The following is a 14,497-nucleotide window of genomic DNA, read 5'->3' as shown; positions in this document are numbered from 1 at the left end:
TTTAAATGATTATTTATTCAAGAAAAAAAATGAGAAAATGCCTGTTTATCACCCTCTGAAGGTGAACTTCCTGCGAGAAGGATGCGGCAGCGACAAAATCTGCCAGAGCAACCTGAAGCTGAGCTACCAGTTTGGAACACGACCCCTGACCTCCGACCTCTTCACCCCTCTGCCAAAGTTAGTGTCTGATGAGCTCTGTGTATGCTGGTGGCCATGACAATGTAAACTGTTGCCTTAGAGACAGTTGCATAGCAACCCATGCCTCAACATAAACGATTATGTGGATGCAGTAATAAAACTCTGTTCTGGTGATAAATGAATGGCAGCCAGAAACAGTTGTTTTTCTTCTGTCTTTTCATATTTACAACAGTTAAATACAGATAAATCGTATCTTATCTTAAAGTTGATGTTTGTCTGATGTTAATTTTATTCTGAATTTCATGTTTCTTCAATTTATCTTTTTAAACCAGCTGATAATGTATGCTTTGTAAAGGGTTTGTTATTGTATTGTAATTTCTAACAAATATTTTAATATTTAGCCTTCACTTTAGAAAAAGCTCCACTGTTCTCCCTGATGAACCAAGGAGCTAACGTAGTCTAAAAAGTGATTTATCCCTTTATAAAGGGTGACTAAGCAGAAACATATCTTTTTTATACATCCTTGCCTTACAAAATAAAACCATGTTAACCCTTTATCGGGCGAAGAACCATATTTGGTAACTTCAGTGGATATCCAAAATGTTAAAATTAAAGAAAAAAGTTGCAAATTTACTGGATGAAAAGTGGCAAATCTACAAGTAAAAAAGTCGCAGATTTAAGAGATTTAAAGTGGCAAATCTTCGCAAGAAAAAAGTGGGGGAAAAACTTTTTTCTTGCAGATTCACCACTTTAAATCTCATAAATCTGCGACTTTTTTACTTGTAGATTTGCCACTTTAATCTAGTAAATTTTTTTCTCAAAATATTACCCCCCTCTACACATTTCACAGTCCACATTCTGGCAGTATGTAATATCCTCCAATATTCCCTAGGGTTGAAATTTGGAATTTGCAAGTATTTCAATGAGTGCTCTATTAACCTCCTGAGACCCAAGCTTTTGTTTGGTATGTATTGTTAGTTTCTCCTAGATATTTTGGATTTGTAGGACCTGATAAATACAAAAAACTAAGCATTGTCTTTGAACAGGAATTAGTTTTTGAAAAAAAATAATGGGTTCATTTTACTGTATAACGCAATTAATTCACAAGTGAATAAAACTTTTTATTTCCTTACATTTACACCCTCTCATTTGAAGAATGATAGTAAAAGTCTATTAGTTTTCAAATGAATACTTCCTGATTAGCAGAGTCGGAACTTGTTGCTAATGCTAAAAATAGTCAAACTTGCACAGAACATCAAGCTACAAACATTATTAAAGCACAAATACTACTAAAAAAAGTTTTAGCCATAAAATCTGATCAGCTTTGGTACCTGGTCCACTTTTGTAAAAGCTGTTAATTGACTTTACCAAGATGCTGCCATCTGATTTTTACACTGATTGATGTATTGTTCTTATTCTAGAGTGCATAGTTATAGTTAAGCAGAATGAAATATAAGGTCCAGAAAACCTAAAATGAAATGTCCACATATGAGGACGCAGGGTCACAGGAGGTTAAGGGTTAATTTGCTTAAAACAATATCACAAATCATGCTATTTGTACCAAACCTTCAAGGACAGGCTGCTGTTTTTCTTGATAGCTGTAAATAAATGTGTGTTTTCCACACTCTCTTCCTGCAGAGATGAGGATGACGTGCAGGTGTTCTCCCTGTCAGACCAGCGGCTGGTGGTGCTGGAGCTCTCCGTCACCAACATGCCCTCCGACCCTCTGAACCCCGAGGAGGACGGAGACGACGCCCACGCTGCTCAGCTGCTTATCTCCCTTCCAAACACTCTGTCGTACGCCGGCTCCAGGGTCCCACCACAGGTACAAGTGGATTCATAAACTAGAAACATGTATGTTTGGATTCCCTGTTCATGCTGATGGTAACTGTTTAATATCCTGACTGACTGCAGATGAGATGCCAAGCTAACCAGAATGGTTCCCAAGTTGAATGTGACCTGGGGAACCCTGTGAAACGAGACACTAAGGTACAGAAACCAAACATCGTTCATTTACTTTAAGTTTGAGGACTGTCAGGGTCAACAGAGGCAACTTTTTGTAAAAATATACACTACCGGTCAAAAGTTTTAGAACACCCCAATTTTTCCAGGTTTTTATTGAAATTCAAGCAGTTAAAGTCAAATGAACAGCTTGAAAGGGTATGAATGTAAATGGTGAACTGCCAGAGGTAAATAAAAAAAGGTAAGGTTAACCAAAACTGAAAAATAATGTACATTTCAGAATTATACAAGAAGGCCTTTTTCAGGGAACAAGAAGTGGGTTAACAACTTAACTCTATGGAGTCTTGGGCTATTTTGTCCATTTTTTAGTCATTTTGTGTCTTTTGGTGTCTTTTTTTAGTCATTTTGTGTCTTTTTTTGGTCATTTTGTGTCTTTTTTAGTCCTTTAGTCCAACATAAAATGTGATTTTGAATCTTTTTTTTTACTTTCAAAACACTATCATGCTCAATAAAGAATTTTAAATGTTGCAACTGTGCATTAATTTCAGAGTACACTGAGACATTAAACTCATTTTCAATTAAATTCTGGAAAAGTTGGTGTGTTCTAAAACTTTTGACCAGTAGTGTGTATATTGCTGTTTATTTTTAAATAATTTCATAACTTTTGCTATATCTTTCCTACAAATCAGCTTCATTTCAGCATTAAGTGTGATTATGTGTATTTATTTTGCCTTTTCACTTTTGTCAGAAATCTGTAGTATGAATATATTCATATGTAGAATAATGTATAAAATATAATATTATATGTGTTGCTTTTGCAGCTAAAGTTCTCCATCAACTTGAGCACATCAAACATCACAATCGAGACCACCGAGTTAACAGCAGATCTCTTACTGACAACGTAAGCTATTTGATGGATTTGCATCTTTTTTCATTCACATTAACCTTTAATTGTTTGAGTGGAGATATTTGAGTTTTTCGGACTAAATAAATATTGATCACAGAGTTTGTTTGTGGTTTTGTCCTCAGTATCAGCGAGCAGCTCGACCTGGGACCTGTCACAGCTTTTGCTAAAGTTGTGATAGAGCTCCCTCTGTCTGTCAGTGGGTGAGTTAAACCTTTTAAAGCACTTTCTTCATCAACCTCTTCATCCAGAGAGTCCCTGCTGGCAGGGCTTTACATTAAATACTTACAGAAATCTTTGTTTCTTAATCATCTATTTATATATGAATGTTGAACTGTTTGGAAAACATGAATTATTCAGCTTTCAGAACCTATAATCTCTTTTTAGGACAAACTATTTCCAAGGGATATTTTGCCTCTCATTTGATATCTTTGGAATCTTTTTGGCTGTAACTAAATTATATAATTGTACTGTCATGAAACAACATCAGTGCTGGTGTTAATATTGATTAATACCCCATACTGAATGTGTAAAAATCTTTGAAAATGGTTAAATACGCCCTCTACTGTTTTAAATCAGCCCTGAACCTTGCAAGGCCAATGCTGAAATAGAGTTGATTTTTTTGGGATTCATTAATGTCATGTGAGTGTGTGTGGAGCTCTCTGACTCACACATGTGATTGTGTTTTACTGTAGGCTTGCTCGTCCTCACCAGCTGTTCTTCAGCGGGACAGTGAAGGGAGAGAGTGCCATGACCAGTCTGGAGGACATCGGCAGCCCCGTCGATTTTGAGTTTGTGGTGAGGAACCTGTGTGTGTGTGTGTGTGTGTGTGTGTGTGTGTGTGTTGTGCATGCAGCCAGGACCCTCATGGTTAACCCTTTATCAGGCAAAGAACTATATTTGGTAACTTCAGGCAATATTTCGAGAAAAAAGGTTGCAAATTTACTAGATTAAAGTGGCAAATCTACAAGAAAAAAGTTGCAGATTTAAGAGATTTTAAGTAGCAAATCTGCGCAAAAAAAATTTTACGAGAAAAAAGTGGGGAAAAAAGCAACTTTTTTCTGCCAAATTCACCACTTTAAATCTCAGAAATCTGTGCATTTGTTTCTCGTAGATTTGCCACTTAAATCTCGTAAACTTTTTTCTCAAAATATTATTTTCGTATGTTTTTTTTTTATGCATTCTGGCAGTATGTAATATCCTCCAATATTCTCTAGGGTTGAAACTTGGAATTTGCAAGTATTTCAATGAGTCCTATTAAAGGTTAAAGTGGTGAATCTGGGAGAAAAAAAGTTGCTTTTTTCCACTTTCGTAGATTCGTAAATCTGCTACTTTTTTTCGCGCAGATTTGCCACTTTAAATCTCTTAAATCTGCGACATTTTTCTTGTAGATTTGCCACTTTAATCTAGTAAATTTGCAACCTTTTTTCTCGAAATATTGCCTGAAGTTACCAAATATAGTTCTTTGCCTGATAAAGGGTTAAAGGAAGACATACATCTTAATGTAATCTATCAAGATGTGGGATCGTTCTGCTACTATTATAATTCTTGTTTCATTGCTATGTTGTGCCCTTGTTTTGTTTTTCTAGTTTCTTACTCTGTATAATTCTATGTTCCTTGTTCTTTTTTATTTTTACGTTATATTAGGGAATCCCACTATTCAAGCCCCATGAGGGTTTTTTGGGTTTTCCTGGCATGTCTTTATTTTATTTCAATATGTATATGGAATATATAAACAGTATTATTGTTGTTGTTATTATGTTATTTTCTTTCTTTAAAAACTGTGCCAAATAAATCAAATCAAAATCAAGTGTGTACTCTGAGTCATCACAGTTTCTTCCTGTATAATTTTCCCGCCAGGTTTCTAATCCCGGACAGGCTCTGCAGACGCTGGGCTCGGCCTTCCTCAACATCATGTGGCCCTATGAGCTGCACAATGAGAAGTGGCTTCTGTATCCTGCCAGCTTGAAGTTTGAGGGTCACCCGGACACACAGTGCACCCCAACAGGAGCCTTGAATCCTCTGAAGCTGCTCAGCTCCTCACTTGCAGAATTCCCACAGCCTGTCAACCATAAGGTATGCAGAGTATCATTCAGACCATGCGGGGAAATCTTATTTTAACAGCACTAATAAAGACCACACTCTCAGTCTGCATCCACCGTTACAGTCACAGAAGGTGCAGCTTATTATTTTTTGGCCTGGAAGAGTCCTAAAGTGAGTGAACCATGATTAGAGCAGGTTAAATATTTTAAATGTTAATGAACACAGCTTTAGTTTTTCATTGCCTTATGTCATGTAACCCAGTCATCACAGGTCCATCATTTGGGAATTGTTCCATTCCTCATGTGGGTTTTCTGGCAATTCTGAGTTAATCTCAATTAAAAAAAGAGTCAGGTAATATTTCGAGAAAAAAAGTTGCAAATTTACTAGATTAAAGTGGCAAATCGACAAGAAAAAAAGTCACAGATTTAAGAGATTTAAAGTGGCAAATCTGCGCAAAAAATGTTGCAGATTTATGAGAAAAAAGTGATAAAAAAGCAACTTTTTTCTCCCAGATTCACCACTTTAAATCTCATAAATCTGCACATTTTTTTCTCGTAGATTTGCCACTTTAATCTCGTAAATTTTTTTCTCAATATATTATTTTCGCATGTCTTTTTTACACATTCTGGCAGTATGTAATACCCTCCAATATTCTCTAGGGTTGAAATCTGGAATTTGCAAGTATTTCAATGAGTGTCCTATTAAGGGTTAAAGTGTTGAATCTGGGAGAAAAAATATTTTTTTTCTCGTAAATCTGCGACTTTTTTCGCGCAGATTTGCCACTTTAAATCTCTTAAATCTGCAACTTTTTTTCTTGTAGATTTGCCACTTTAAACTAGTAAAGTTTCAACTTTTTTCTCGAAATATTACCTGAAGTTACCAAATATAGTTCTTTGCCTGATAAAGGGTTAAAGGCCCCATATTGTAAAAAGTGGGATTTCCATGTCTTTTTTTGCTTATAAAGCAGGTCTAGGTACCTTTTTATGGTAACTTTTTTAGCTAACTTTTTTATGCTTTCACTATAGTTATATAGTGAAAGCATAAAAAAGTTTACAAAAAGTTATATTCAGTATAATATAATAACGCTTTTTGAACATTAAAGCATGTAAACATGTTCTAGTTGAAACCCAAACTACAAATATGAACCTGTAAATGAGCATAATGTGTCATTTACTATTAGTTTAGCTTTGCTGTTAATGCAGATACTTTTTGTAAAAGAAATAAAAACACATGGAGCAAAAAACCTCTTTATTTATTAGATCAACATTCTCTTTTCTAATTTACAGTGTTTCTGACTGACAATTCTGACAATGTAAAATTTGTGGTAGAAATTGGAAACATTAATTAGATGATATAAAAAACCTTTTCTCCTTAAATATACAGTATTTTTCATGCAGTTATGGGGTTAGAAAGTAGCAGCTAGCAGCAAGCTAACATTAGGGTTTTCAAGACTTTGGCTGCAACATCATTCTCCTGTTACATCTCCTCACTGACAAACTTAATGCTTTTTGATGAGCAACCCACTGAGCTGTCTCTGCATGTATGAATGTGTCACTTCCACCAGGCGGGGCGAACGCGCCGCTCACACCCAGAGGGGGAAGGTCAAGTGACGACAAAAGGCAGCGTGGGACGAACCACTCCAGCTGTGGCGGCTTCTGAGAGACGCAAGTCGCTCAAGCTGGTAAGAGGGAAATAAAAATATCCTGTAGCACAAAGGCTTTATTGCTCCTGTTCATTGAAGGGAGAGAGAAAGTGCTCAGCTGTCATTTCTTCCTCCAGGATTGTCTCTTGGGGTCGGCACGCTGTGTCCTCCTTCAGTGTCCCCTCCACAGCTTTTCCGGTCAGGCTGTCCTCAAAATTCATGCCCGGCTGTGGAACAGCAGCTTCATAGAGGTAAAAAACAAACACAAAAAAACCTGTCATCATTACATCTGCACCTCACTGCACATTATTCTTCCTCTCAGCTTCAGTCCAGCTGTTCCAGCTGCTGCTGGCAGCTCATGATCTGATGCAAGTGGATGAATGATAACTGCAGTATGATTAACAAAAGAGCTTTGATGTGAAGGCAGTCAGCAAACTGTGAACACAGCTGTCAGATTTGACCACTGAGTCACCTGCAGCTGTCTGTTTAATATTTATAGAGAGATCCAAGGGTAACAAGAAATATGTAACTGACATGGTGTTTGATTGCTCCTTAATCTTAACACAACAATGCTGGTTCTTTCTTGTTTTCTTAACTTTACATTAATTTATTTTATATATTTTTCCTCCCCATTGTCTGTTACCTAACCATCTACTTTTTCAGCCCATTTTTACTACTATTTTAGGCTTCAGTGTCTTCCACTTTTTTTTCTGTAATGCATGTTATCTTGTTTAGGGAGTTGGGTAGGGGGGAAAGGATTGGTGGGAGATAGATGAAGTGAAAAATGGTGACCTATAAGTGCTTATGGCTTGTGTGGTATGGTTTTTACCTTTAAAAAGTATTATAAAAAGTTTTCCCAGATGGTCGTTTACCTCTATTTCCACATGAATCAATATCACTTAATTTAATTCACATGCGTCTTATATTCATAGTTTTAGCCATAGCTCTATTCAGATCATAGCCTTATATGTTATGATATGAGAGATTGCCTAAACTACAATAATAAGACCAGGTTTTACAAGAACAGAATGTCCATGTAAGGGTATACTAACTATAGGCTCACCCATGATATATGAAGACATTTTACTGGCTAGAGTATAAATATATGTGTCTGAGTGTGGTGTGCATTAGCAAAAAATAAAATAAAAATGCTTTATAGGAAGAAAAAAGACTGGGATTTAGACATGAATAATGTATCTCAAAGGTATTATATAATTTCACTTTTGCTCTACAGTTCATGTATAGAATTGATTTGCTATTAAATATTAAATATTTTCCCTCTGTCTGTCAGGAGTTTCAAGCAGTCAGTGCGCTGGAGCTGCTGGTCAGAGCCAACATCACTGTGAAGTCCAGCATCAAACACCTGGTCCTCAAGGATGCTGCAGCACAGGTACTCGTCACACTTTTCCTCATGGCCAGTTTAACTGCCATAACTATTATTTATATCATTATTTAATATGTTTGGTTTATATATTCATTTAATCTATTATTCATGAATATTGAGTTGTGGATGTTAGATTAAATGAATATATAAACCAAACATATCAAATAATGATATAAATAATAGTTATGGCAGTTAAAGCCAGGACAGAAAAGAGTGTCATCAAAAATTGTCACTGTGGTGAAGTTTTACAGAACACCGAAGCATCTGTGTTTGACGAGCTGGGAGTGAGACACATACTGCACCTTTTAATAAAGAAATGGAAAAGGGCTGGGGGACAGCTTTGCTAAGCCAATTAAGCCGCTGAACCCCAAGCAGTTCCAGGGTGTTTTTTACTCTTTTTACATTTACCGGTAACTCTTTTTTTTTTTTTTTTTTACTTTACTATTGGCCTTGTATTTCGCTTCAATGAATTAGTCCTGCACCTCGATGGAATCAGCCCAATCATAGCTAGAAGTGGGAACAATGCAAAAAATGTTTGTGCAGAATAACACAGTTATAATTACATAAATTATAAAAAAAAGTTTAATTTCTCTGATGAACATTTTTTTTAATTGTAATAAAATGGAATTTATATATACAACAGTTTACCAAGTGCCCTCATGGGTCATGAATATTGTAACAAAATAAATTGGGTCTCAACATGCTAAACATATTGAACTATTATGAATTTTTACAACCTCTACTTGCAACCTCTCCTGTCCTCTCTTCTCTGCTCTGTGTAAACACCCTGCAGTTCTGTCTGATTTTAAATATTTGTCATGTGACGGTCATCTCAGCAAAAACCATCATGGATCACAGTTGTGCTGAGGAGCACAGAATTTACTGTTTAACAGGATCTATTTATTCAAAATGGTTTATTTTTGCGACATTTTGAATGAGACATGTAGAATAAAGTCATTTTGATAGAAATATCATAATTTTAAGCTTTTTTTAGTTACTTTTTCTCACAGAAACATTCGTAACCTATGATCAGTTCAAGGAATATCGGAAAGTCCAAATTCTGACAATAATGCCTGTTTTTACAGTTCGCCAAAGATACACAGTGTATCTTTGGCGATCTTTTGAAGAAAACATACGTTTTAGATCAGGGGTGTCAAACTCTGGCCCGTGGGCCCGCAGTGTAATTTTATTTGGCCTGCGAGGCAATACCAAATTATTATATTATTATTGTACTTTAAAAGCTGACCCGCCGGTATTATACGGCGCATTTAACGCTAATACTAGGTTTATTATTGTTATTTTATTTTTAAATGTATTAACCTGTTGAAAAACTTTATTTTGATATTTAAATCAGAAGGATGCAAATAGAAAAGAGGCATACGATTTTTATTTAATTTTTATTTAATAAATGAATGACATTGATGTGTTTTTTATTTGAAATTTGATTTTGCATGTCTGCACTATTTAGTTATATATTGTATGTTTATAAGCGTTGCTGGTTCCATATTTAATGTTAAAGCAAAACATGTTTGGTATATATTAAAAGGTTTATTTGTTCAATGTTGGCCCACGATTTTATTCAAGTTTTAAATTTTGGCCCATTGTGTATTTGAGTTTGACACCCCTGTTTTAGATGGAGCAATTTGGCATCATGTTATCGGCTGATCATTTATCTGCTGATTTCTCACAAATATTTACATATCATTTTATTTGAATTGTGCATTTGGATTGCTTCCTCCCTTCCTCTCCAGGTGCCTGTGATGATCTACCCTGAGCCTGGTCTTGCTGACCAGTACTCGATCCCCTGGTGGATCATCCTCATAGCCGCCCTGGCAGGCATCCTGCTGCTGACTCTACTGGTCTGCATACTGTGGAAGGTAAAACACACACACTCAAACTGTCCCTGCATTGTGTAACACTTATCCTCTCTATGCAATCCTTCTTCCTCTTGGTTTCAAGGTCCCAAAACAATGAATTCAGATACACTTTAACAACACATATTGATAAATGTCGTCCAGTTGGCTTTACATAAGAGGTCCTTATAGCTCAGTTGACTTCATCCCTGTCACCTCTCTGGCTTTTTCTCATCACTTTTAATGGTAGTCCAATTATTTCTGTTCGCCTTGTTCTGCTCTGTCCTATAATCATTTTATTCCTTCCAGCTCACTCTCATCTGTTCCTTTCTTCTTTTGTTTGTCCTCTGTGTGTCATCCCTTTTGTTTTCTCTCCTCTCTGTTCCATCTGGGGACCCTCTATCCTTAAATCCCCTTTCTCTTTCATTTCATTGTTTTCCCTGTTTTTACTTCCCCTGTGGTGATCTGTTGCCCAGTGTGGGTTCTTCAAACGCAGTGAGCGGCGCCCGCACTATGAGACGGAGTACTACCGCGCCCATTTGGGCGTCCAACCCTCGGAGGCGGAGAAGCAGGCATCAGAACTATAATATAAAAAATATATATTTCACTCTGGCCTGCTCTCCCCTCCTCCTCTCCCTCCAAGCGGTAAAATATTCGCTTTGTTCCTCGACCCATTCTGGCATGGCTGGTGGTGTTCATTACAGTGTGAAATATTAACATTTTGGCACAAAATAACACACAGATGTGTCCCACAGCTGTGGGATAGTGGAGGATTTACCGTTTTTTTAAGTCCCGTCCCCTTAGAATGATAATTAGTTCGTTAAGATAATTTTTGCGCCAATGAGTTGGTGGAAAATTCTGACTTTGGTGGAATTTTTAATGTTTTAAAACATGAAACCTGTAAAAGAGGTCATTCAACCAGCTTTTGAGTCCATGAGAGTTGAGAATAATTCAGTTTTTTGGCTAACATAATGTGTTGTAATAAAGACAGAGGTTAGCCTAACTTTACCAGTTGATCCAGCAGACAGCATTGTTATTGTATGTGAGTCTAGAGTTAGTTACTCCTAGTATAGTTATGTTAAATCTGCTGAGAAAAAATATAAATTTATTCTATCATAACCTTGATTTTCACGTTTCAACCTAGCTAACTAGCTAGCTTTGTTACACATGGTTTTAATTTTCAAACATTACCAGAGAAAAGTATTTAAGAATGAGAACCAACTCGTGTGTTTGTCAAAAAGGAACTTTTTTTTGGCAAACTTTCTGAAGTCTAACTAGTTATTAAAGAGAACAACAGAGGCGCTAACATTAGCTTAAACTTTGTTAAGCTAATGTAATGGAGGACCATTTTACACACCGTACAGTAAGAAAATACGACATGATTGCATGCCGCTTTTCATCAACGTGGCTTCATATTTTATAGTAATCCCACAAAATGCAGCTAAAGATAGTTGATGATATTGGCCTTTGAATATGTTAGGTAACTACTGCAGCTGTAAGCTACACATGCTAACATTTGCATCATACAGTAGAACACTGTTAAATAAGTTCTTAAAACTTTTTTCTTTTGTGTTTTTGTTTTGGAAAGACTAAAATATCATCAGTGGCCACATGTTTACTTCTTCAACCAAACTATTATCGGACAATCTCTACTTGGGGAGGAGGTTTTGCAAATGGCCGATTATGGTTATGGTATCAGAAACCAACAATTTTTTACTCATCAGCCCTATGCTGAATCAACCTATACTTTTGCCACTGTGGTGCTTTTTTTGTTATTAGGTTATGGATAGCAAAAGTATGCTATTTTGTTGTATCAATTAATCCAAACTATTTCCTATCATTTAGCATTGAGATGTCTTTTTAAGCTGCTTATTGAACACCATCCAGCCATCTCTCCTTCAGGTCTTTTCAGATGCCTGTTGTGCTGTGTATTGCGCCTCTGCTTTCGATGTCACGTTGAAATGATCTACACTTGTTCATTCTGGCACCACTCTATGAGACTATTCATTTTCATGATGTGCATGTTGTGCACTTTTGAGGCTATTAACTCTCCTATTTGACTTGCATCTCATGACCGACTGGCTTTTTCAGGGGCCAGAATCAACTTGTCATTAATACCAGCCGGTGTTTTTGTTTGCATTAACGTGTGCCTTTTTTTCTTAACAGCACTTTGGCAGCGTGTTGGTTTGTTAATCAAGGACACTAAAGACTGAGGCTGAATTAGAAATGTAGAGCATGTGGTTGTGCTTTTTGGATGAATGTGCCTTTTTATCATAGAGTCACTTTGACTGCACAAGGTCATCAAACAATCACTTTTATCTGTCAGGGAAGAACTAGGAGATGCTACTTTACTGGAACAAATTTGATTTTATATGTTTCTTACTTGGCATGATGTTTAAAAGTAGAATAAATAAATAAGGGCAAAAAATACAGTTGATATGCAATCGCACTATTAAATATGACATCAGTTAATTATTTCTAATTCCCTTCCTTTGCCTCTCTGTGCCTCTTTCCCTCTCTTCCTCTATCTGCACTCCTGCCTGCTTCCCTGTGCCAACAGTGTGGCTTCTTCCAACGGGCCCACTACAAAGACAAATTGCCTCAGTACCATGCGGTGAAGATTCCCCGCGAGGACCGGCCACAGTTCCAAACTGAAAAGTCAGGAGTTGTCCATAAAAAGGAATGGGCCACGCACTGGAGCGACGGGACCTCGTAACTCGCTTTGAAGCACTGACTGACTGAATTAATTCAAATCACCATGTGTGGCACTCATTCTGTCTTTGCATTGGAACTAACGGACTAAAACAGTGCACAGTGACTGAGATCACTGTGTCAGTGCTGGCATATTGGTGGCCTGTTACATCGCGACTGGATCTATACTCTCCCACGCCGAAGCCTGCTGATGGCTGGCCTTGCATAGTCTATTTATACTGTGCATCAGTGTGTTACAGTTTATCCTGAAGGCCAAGAACAATATTAGAACCAGTCTAGCTGCTCAATATGCTTTATAGCCTGCAGAAGGAGCACTGATGCTCAAAGGGACTTCACTGTCTGCCATCAGGACAAAGGAGGACATAAAATCACAACTCAAAGACATGCATGAATGCACAAACATACAGTATAATCATAGATGCAAACAGACACACTGGACGTTATTAATGAAGAAGCCACTGCCCGTGACAAAGACTACTTTTTGCCTTAACTACTGTAAGACTGACGATTGACATGGGCAATGAAAAAATGCATTTTTATATTCATATATAAATGATGGGTTGGGATTTTCTTTTAATAGCACTGACAAACATTGGGGAGATGTCTGTAAGATATAATTTGAGTAATAGTTAATTAATCTGTTGCAGGACACTGAATGTGTTGATGTCTGTGCTGGCTGATTTCTCTAGAAATAAGTCCACCTGATGGTTTTTGTATATCTTAACTCAAGGGGAAAAAGATGCCGTTTTGTGTCAATATCTTTTTTTCACTTTTTGTTAATATGTCAGTCAGCAACCCAGTCGCCAGAATAAATGTTGGTATTGTACGTTTCTGCAAACAATATATGTTAAATCTCAATATTTCAGAACCGCTGCAAACCAACAAAAAAGTTGGGCTTCGAAGCCAATTTTTGTGGTGGCAAAGTTATAACTTCCAGATCCATCACGTGATGCATTGATTGAAAAAATTCCCATAGACCCACATTGGAAAAGAGACTTTTTTCACGAACTCGTAAAATGACCCGTTTCACTTTGAACTTATTTGGTCCAATAACATTTAGAAAGTCTAGAAATAATTTGATTCCTATTCAAGATAATGAATCGCTTAACGGGAAGTAGCCATTTTGGCCAGGAGTACAGCTATTTTTATGCATTATGCATTTTATATTAACATATCAATCCTTTCCAGAAACACACAATGCCAACATTTTATTTCTGGCAACTGGGATGCAGTCAAATGTACTGTACAGCAATAGTTTATTGCCTGAGTGAACTTGAATAAGAACAAGAAAACCACAATACAACCTGTGACAGCCACAGCCATCGCACTGTAGTCGCATGAAAACCAAATATGTAAGAAAAGCGTAGCAATATTTAAAATATGGTCTGCACATTGGCAGTGTAAGCATTAAAATTCCTGAACCAGTGTATAATGGGATTATGTCTGAAAACATTGTCTCAAATTTAAACCTATAATACTATGTATGACTAATTAGATGTGTCTAAAGTATGAGGTTTTCAACAACAACAACAACAACAACAATGCATTTATTTTGTTTTATTTTTTACTGTGGTGTAAAGGCATTTCACCAGACGAAAGCAAGACCTTTGTATAAATAGTTTTAGTTATATTAACCTGCTTGTAGCACTGTTCCAGGTACTGTACTCCAGTCACACCAGTCAGGTTATGATAGTACATTCATTTCAGTACAGACATTTCTAACTGCAAACAAGTGCCTTTTTTATAAAAGTGGCAGATTGTGAGCTACTGGTAAAAACACAAAAACACAAGGCAACTTGAAAATGAGATCAGGCTGCTCTGAAGCATCTGTTAAACACCTGTTGACAAATAAACATCTG

The 14,497-nt window shown here is 36.7% G+C and overlaps 1 protein-coding gene across 1 annotated transcript in view; it reads left to right on the top strand.

Moving 5' to 3' along the window:
- The window catches only part of itga7 (integrin, alpha 7), a 46,263-nt gene extending 32,865 nt beyond the window's left edge, over positions 1 to 13,398 (top strand). Inside the window, exons 14-25 of the mRNA XM_059329161.1 lie at positions 62 to 177; positions 1,777 to 1,963; positions 2,053 to 2,127; positions 2,922 to 3,001; positions 3,130 to 3,207; positions 3,700 to 3,802; positions 4,865 to 5,080; positions 6,612 to 6,728; positions 6,827 to 6,940; positions 7,981 to 8,079; positions 9,825 to 9,950; positions 12,487 to 13,398. Of these exons, the coding sequence (XP_059185144.1) occupies positions 62 to 177; positions 1,777 to 1,963; positions 2,053 to 2,127; positions 2,922 to 3,001; positions 3,130 to 3,207; positions 3,700 to 3,802; positions 4,865 to 5,080; positions 6,612 to 6,728; positions 6,827 to 6,940; positions 7,981 to 8,079; positions 9,825 to 9,950; positions 12,487 to 12,642 (1,467 nt within the window). The 3' untranslated portion in view covers positions 12,643 to 13,398. The remainder of the gene's footprint in view (positions 1 to 61; positions 178 to 1,776; positions 1,964 to 2,052; positions 2,128 to 2,921; positions 3,002 to 3,129; positions 3,208 to 3,699; positions 3,803 to 4,864; positions 5,081 to 6,611; positions 6,729 to 6,826; positions 6,941 to 7,980; positions 8,080 to 9,824; positions 9,951 to 12,486) is intronic.
- Positions 13,399 to 14,497: the final 1,099 nt, after the last annotated feature.

Source organism: Centropristis striata, chromosome 3 (assembly GCF_030273125.1).
Source record: "Centropristis striata isolate RG_2023a ecotype Rhode Island chromosome 3, C.striata_1.0, whole genome shotgun sequence".
NCBI classification, from domain to species: domain Eukaryota; kingdom Metazoa; phylum Chordata; class Actinopteri; order Perciformes; family Serranidae; genus Centropristis; species Centropristis striata.
This window is presented reverse-complemented; position numbering and strand designations above follow the sequence as displayed.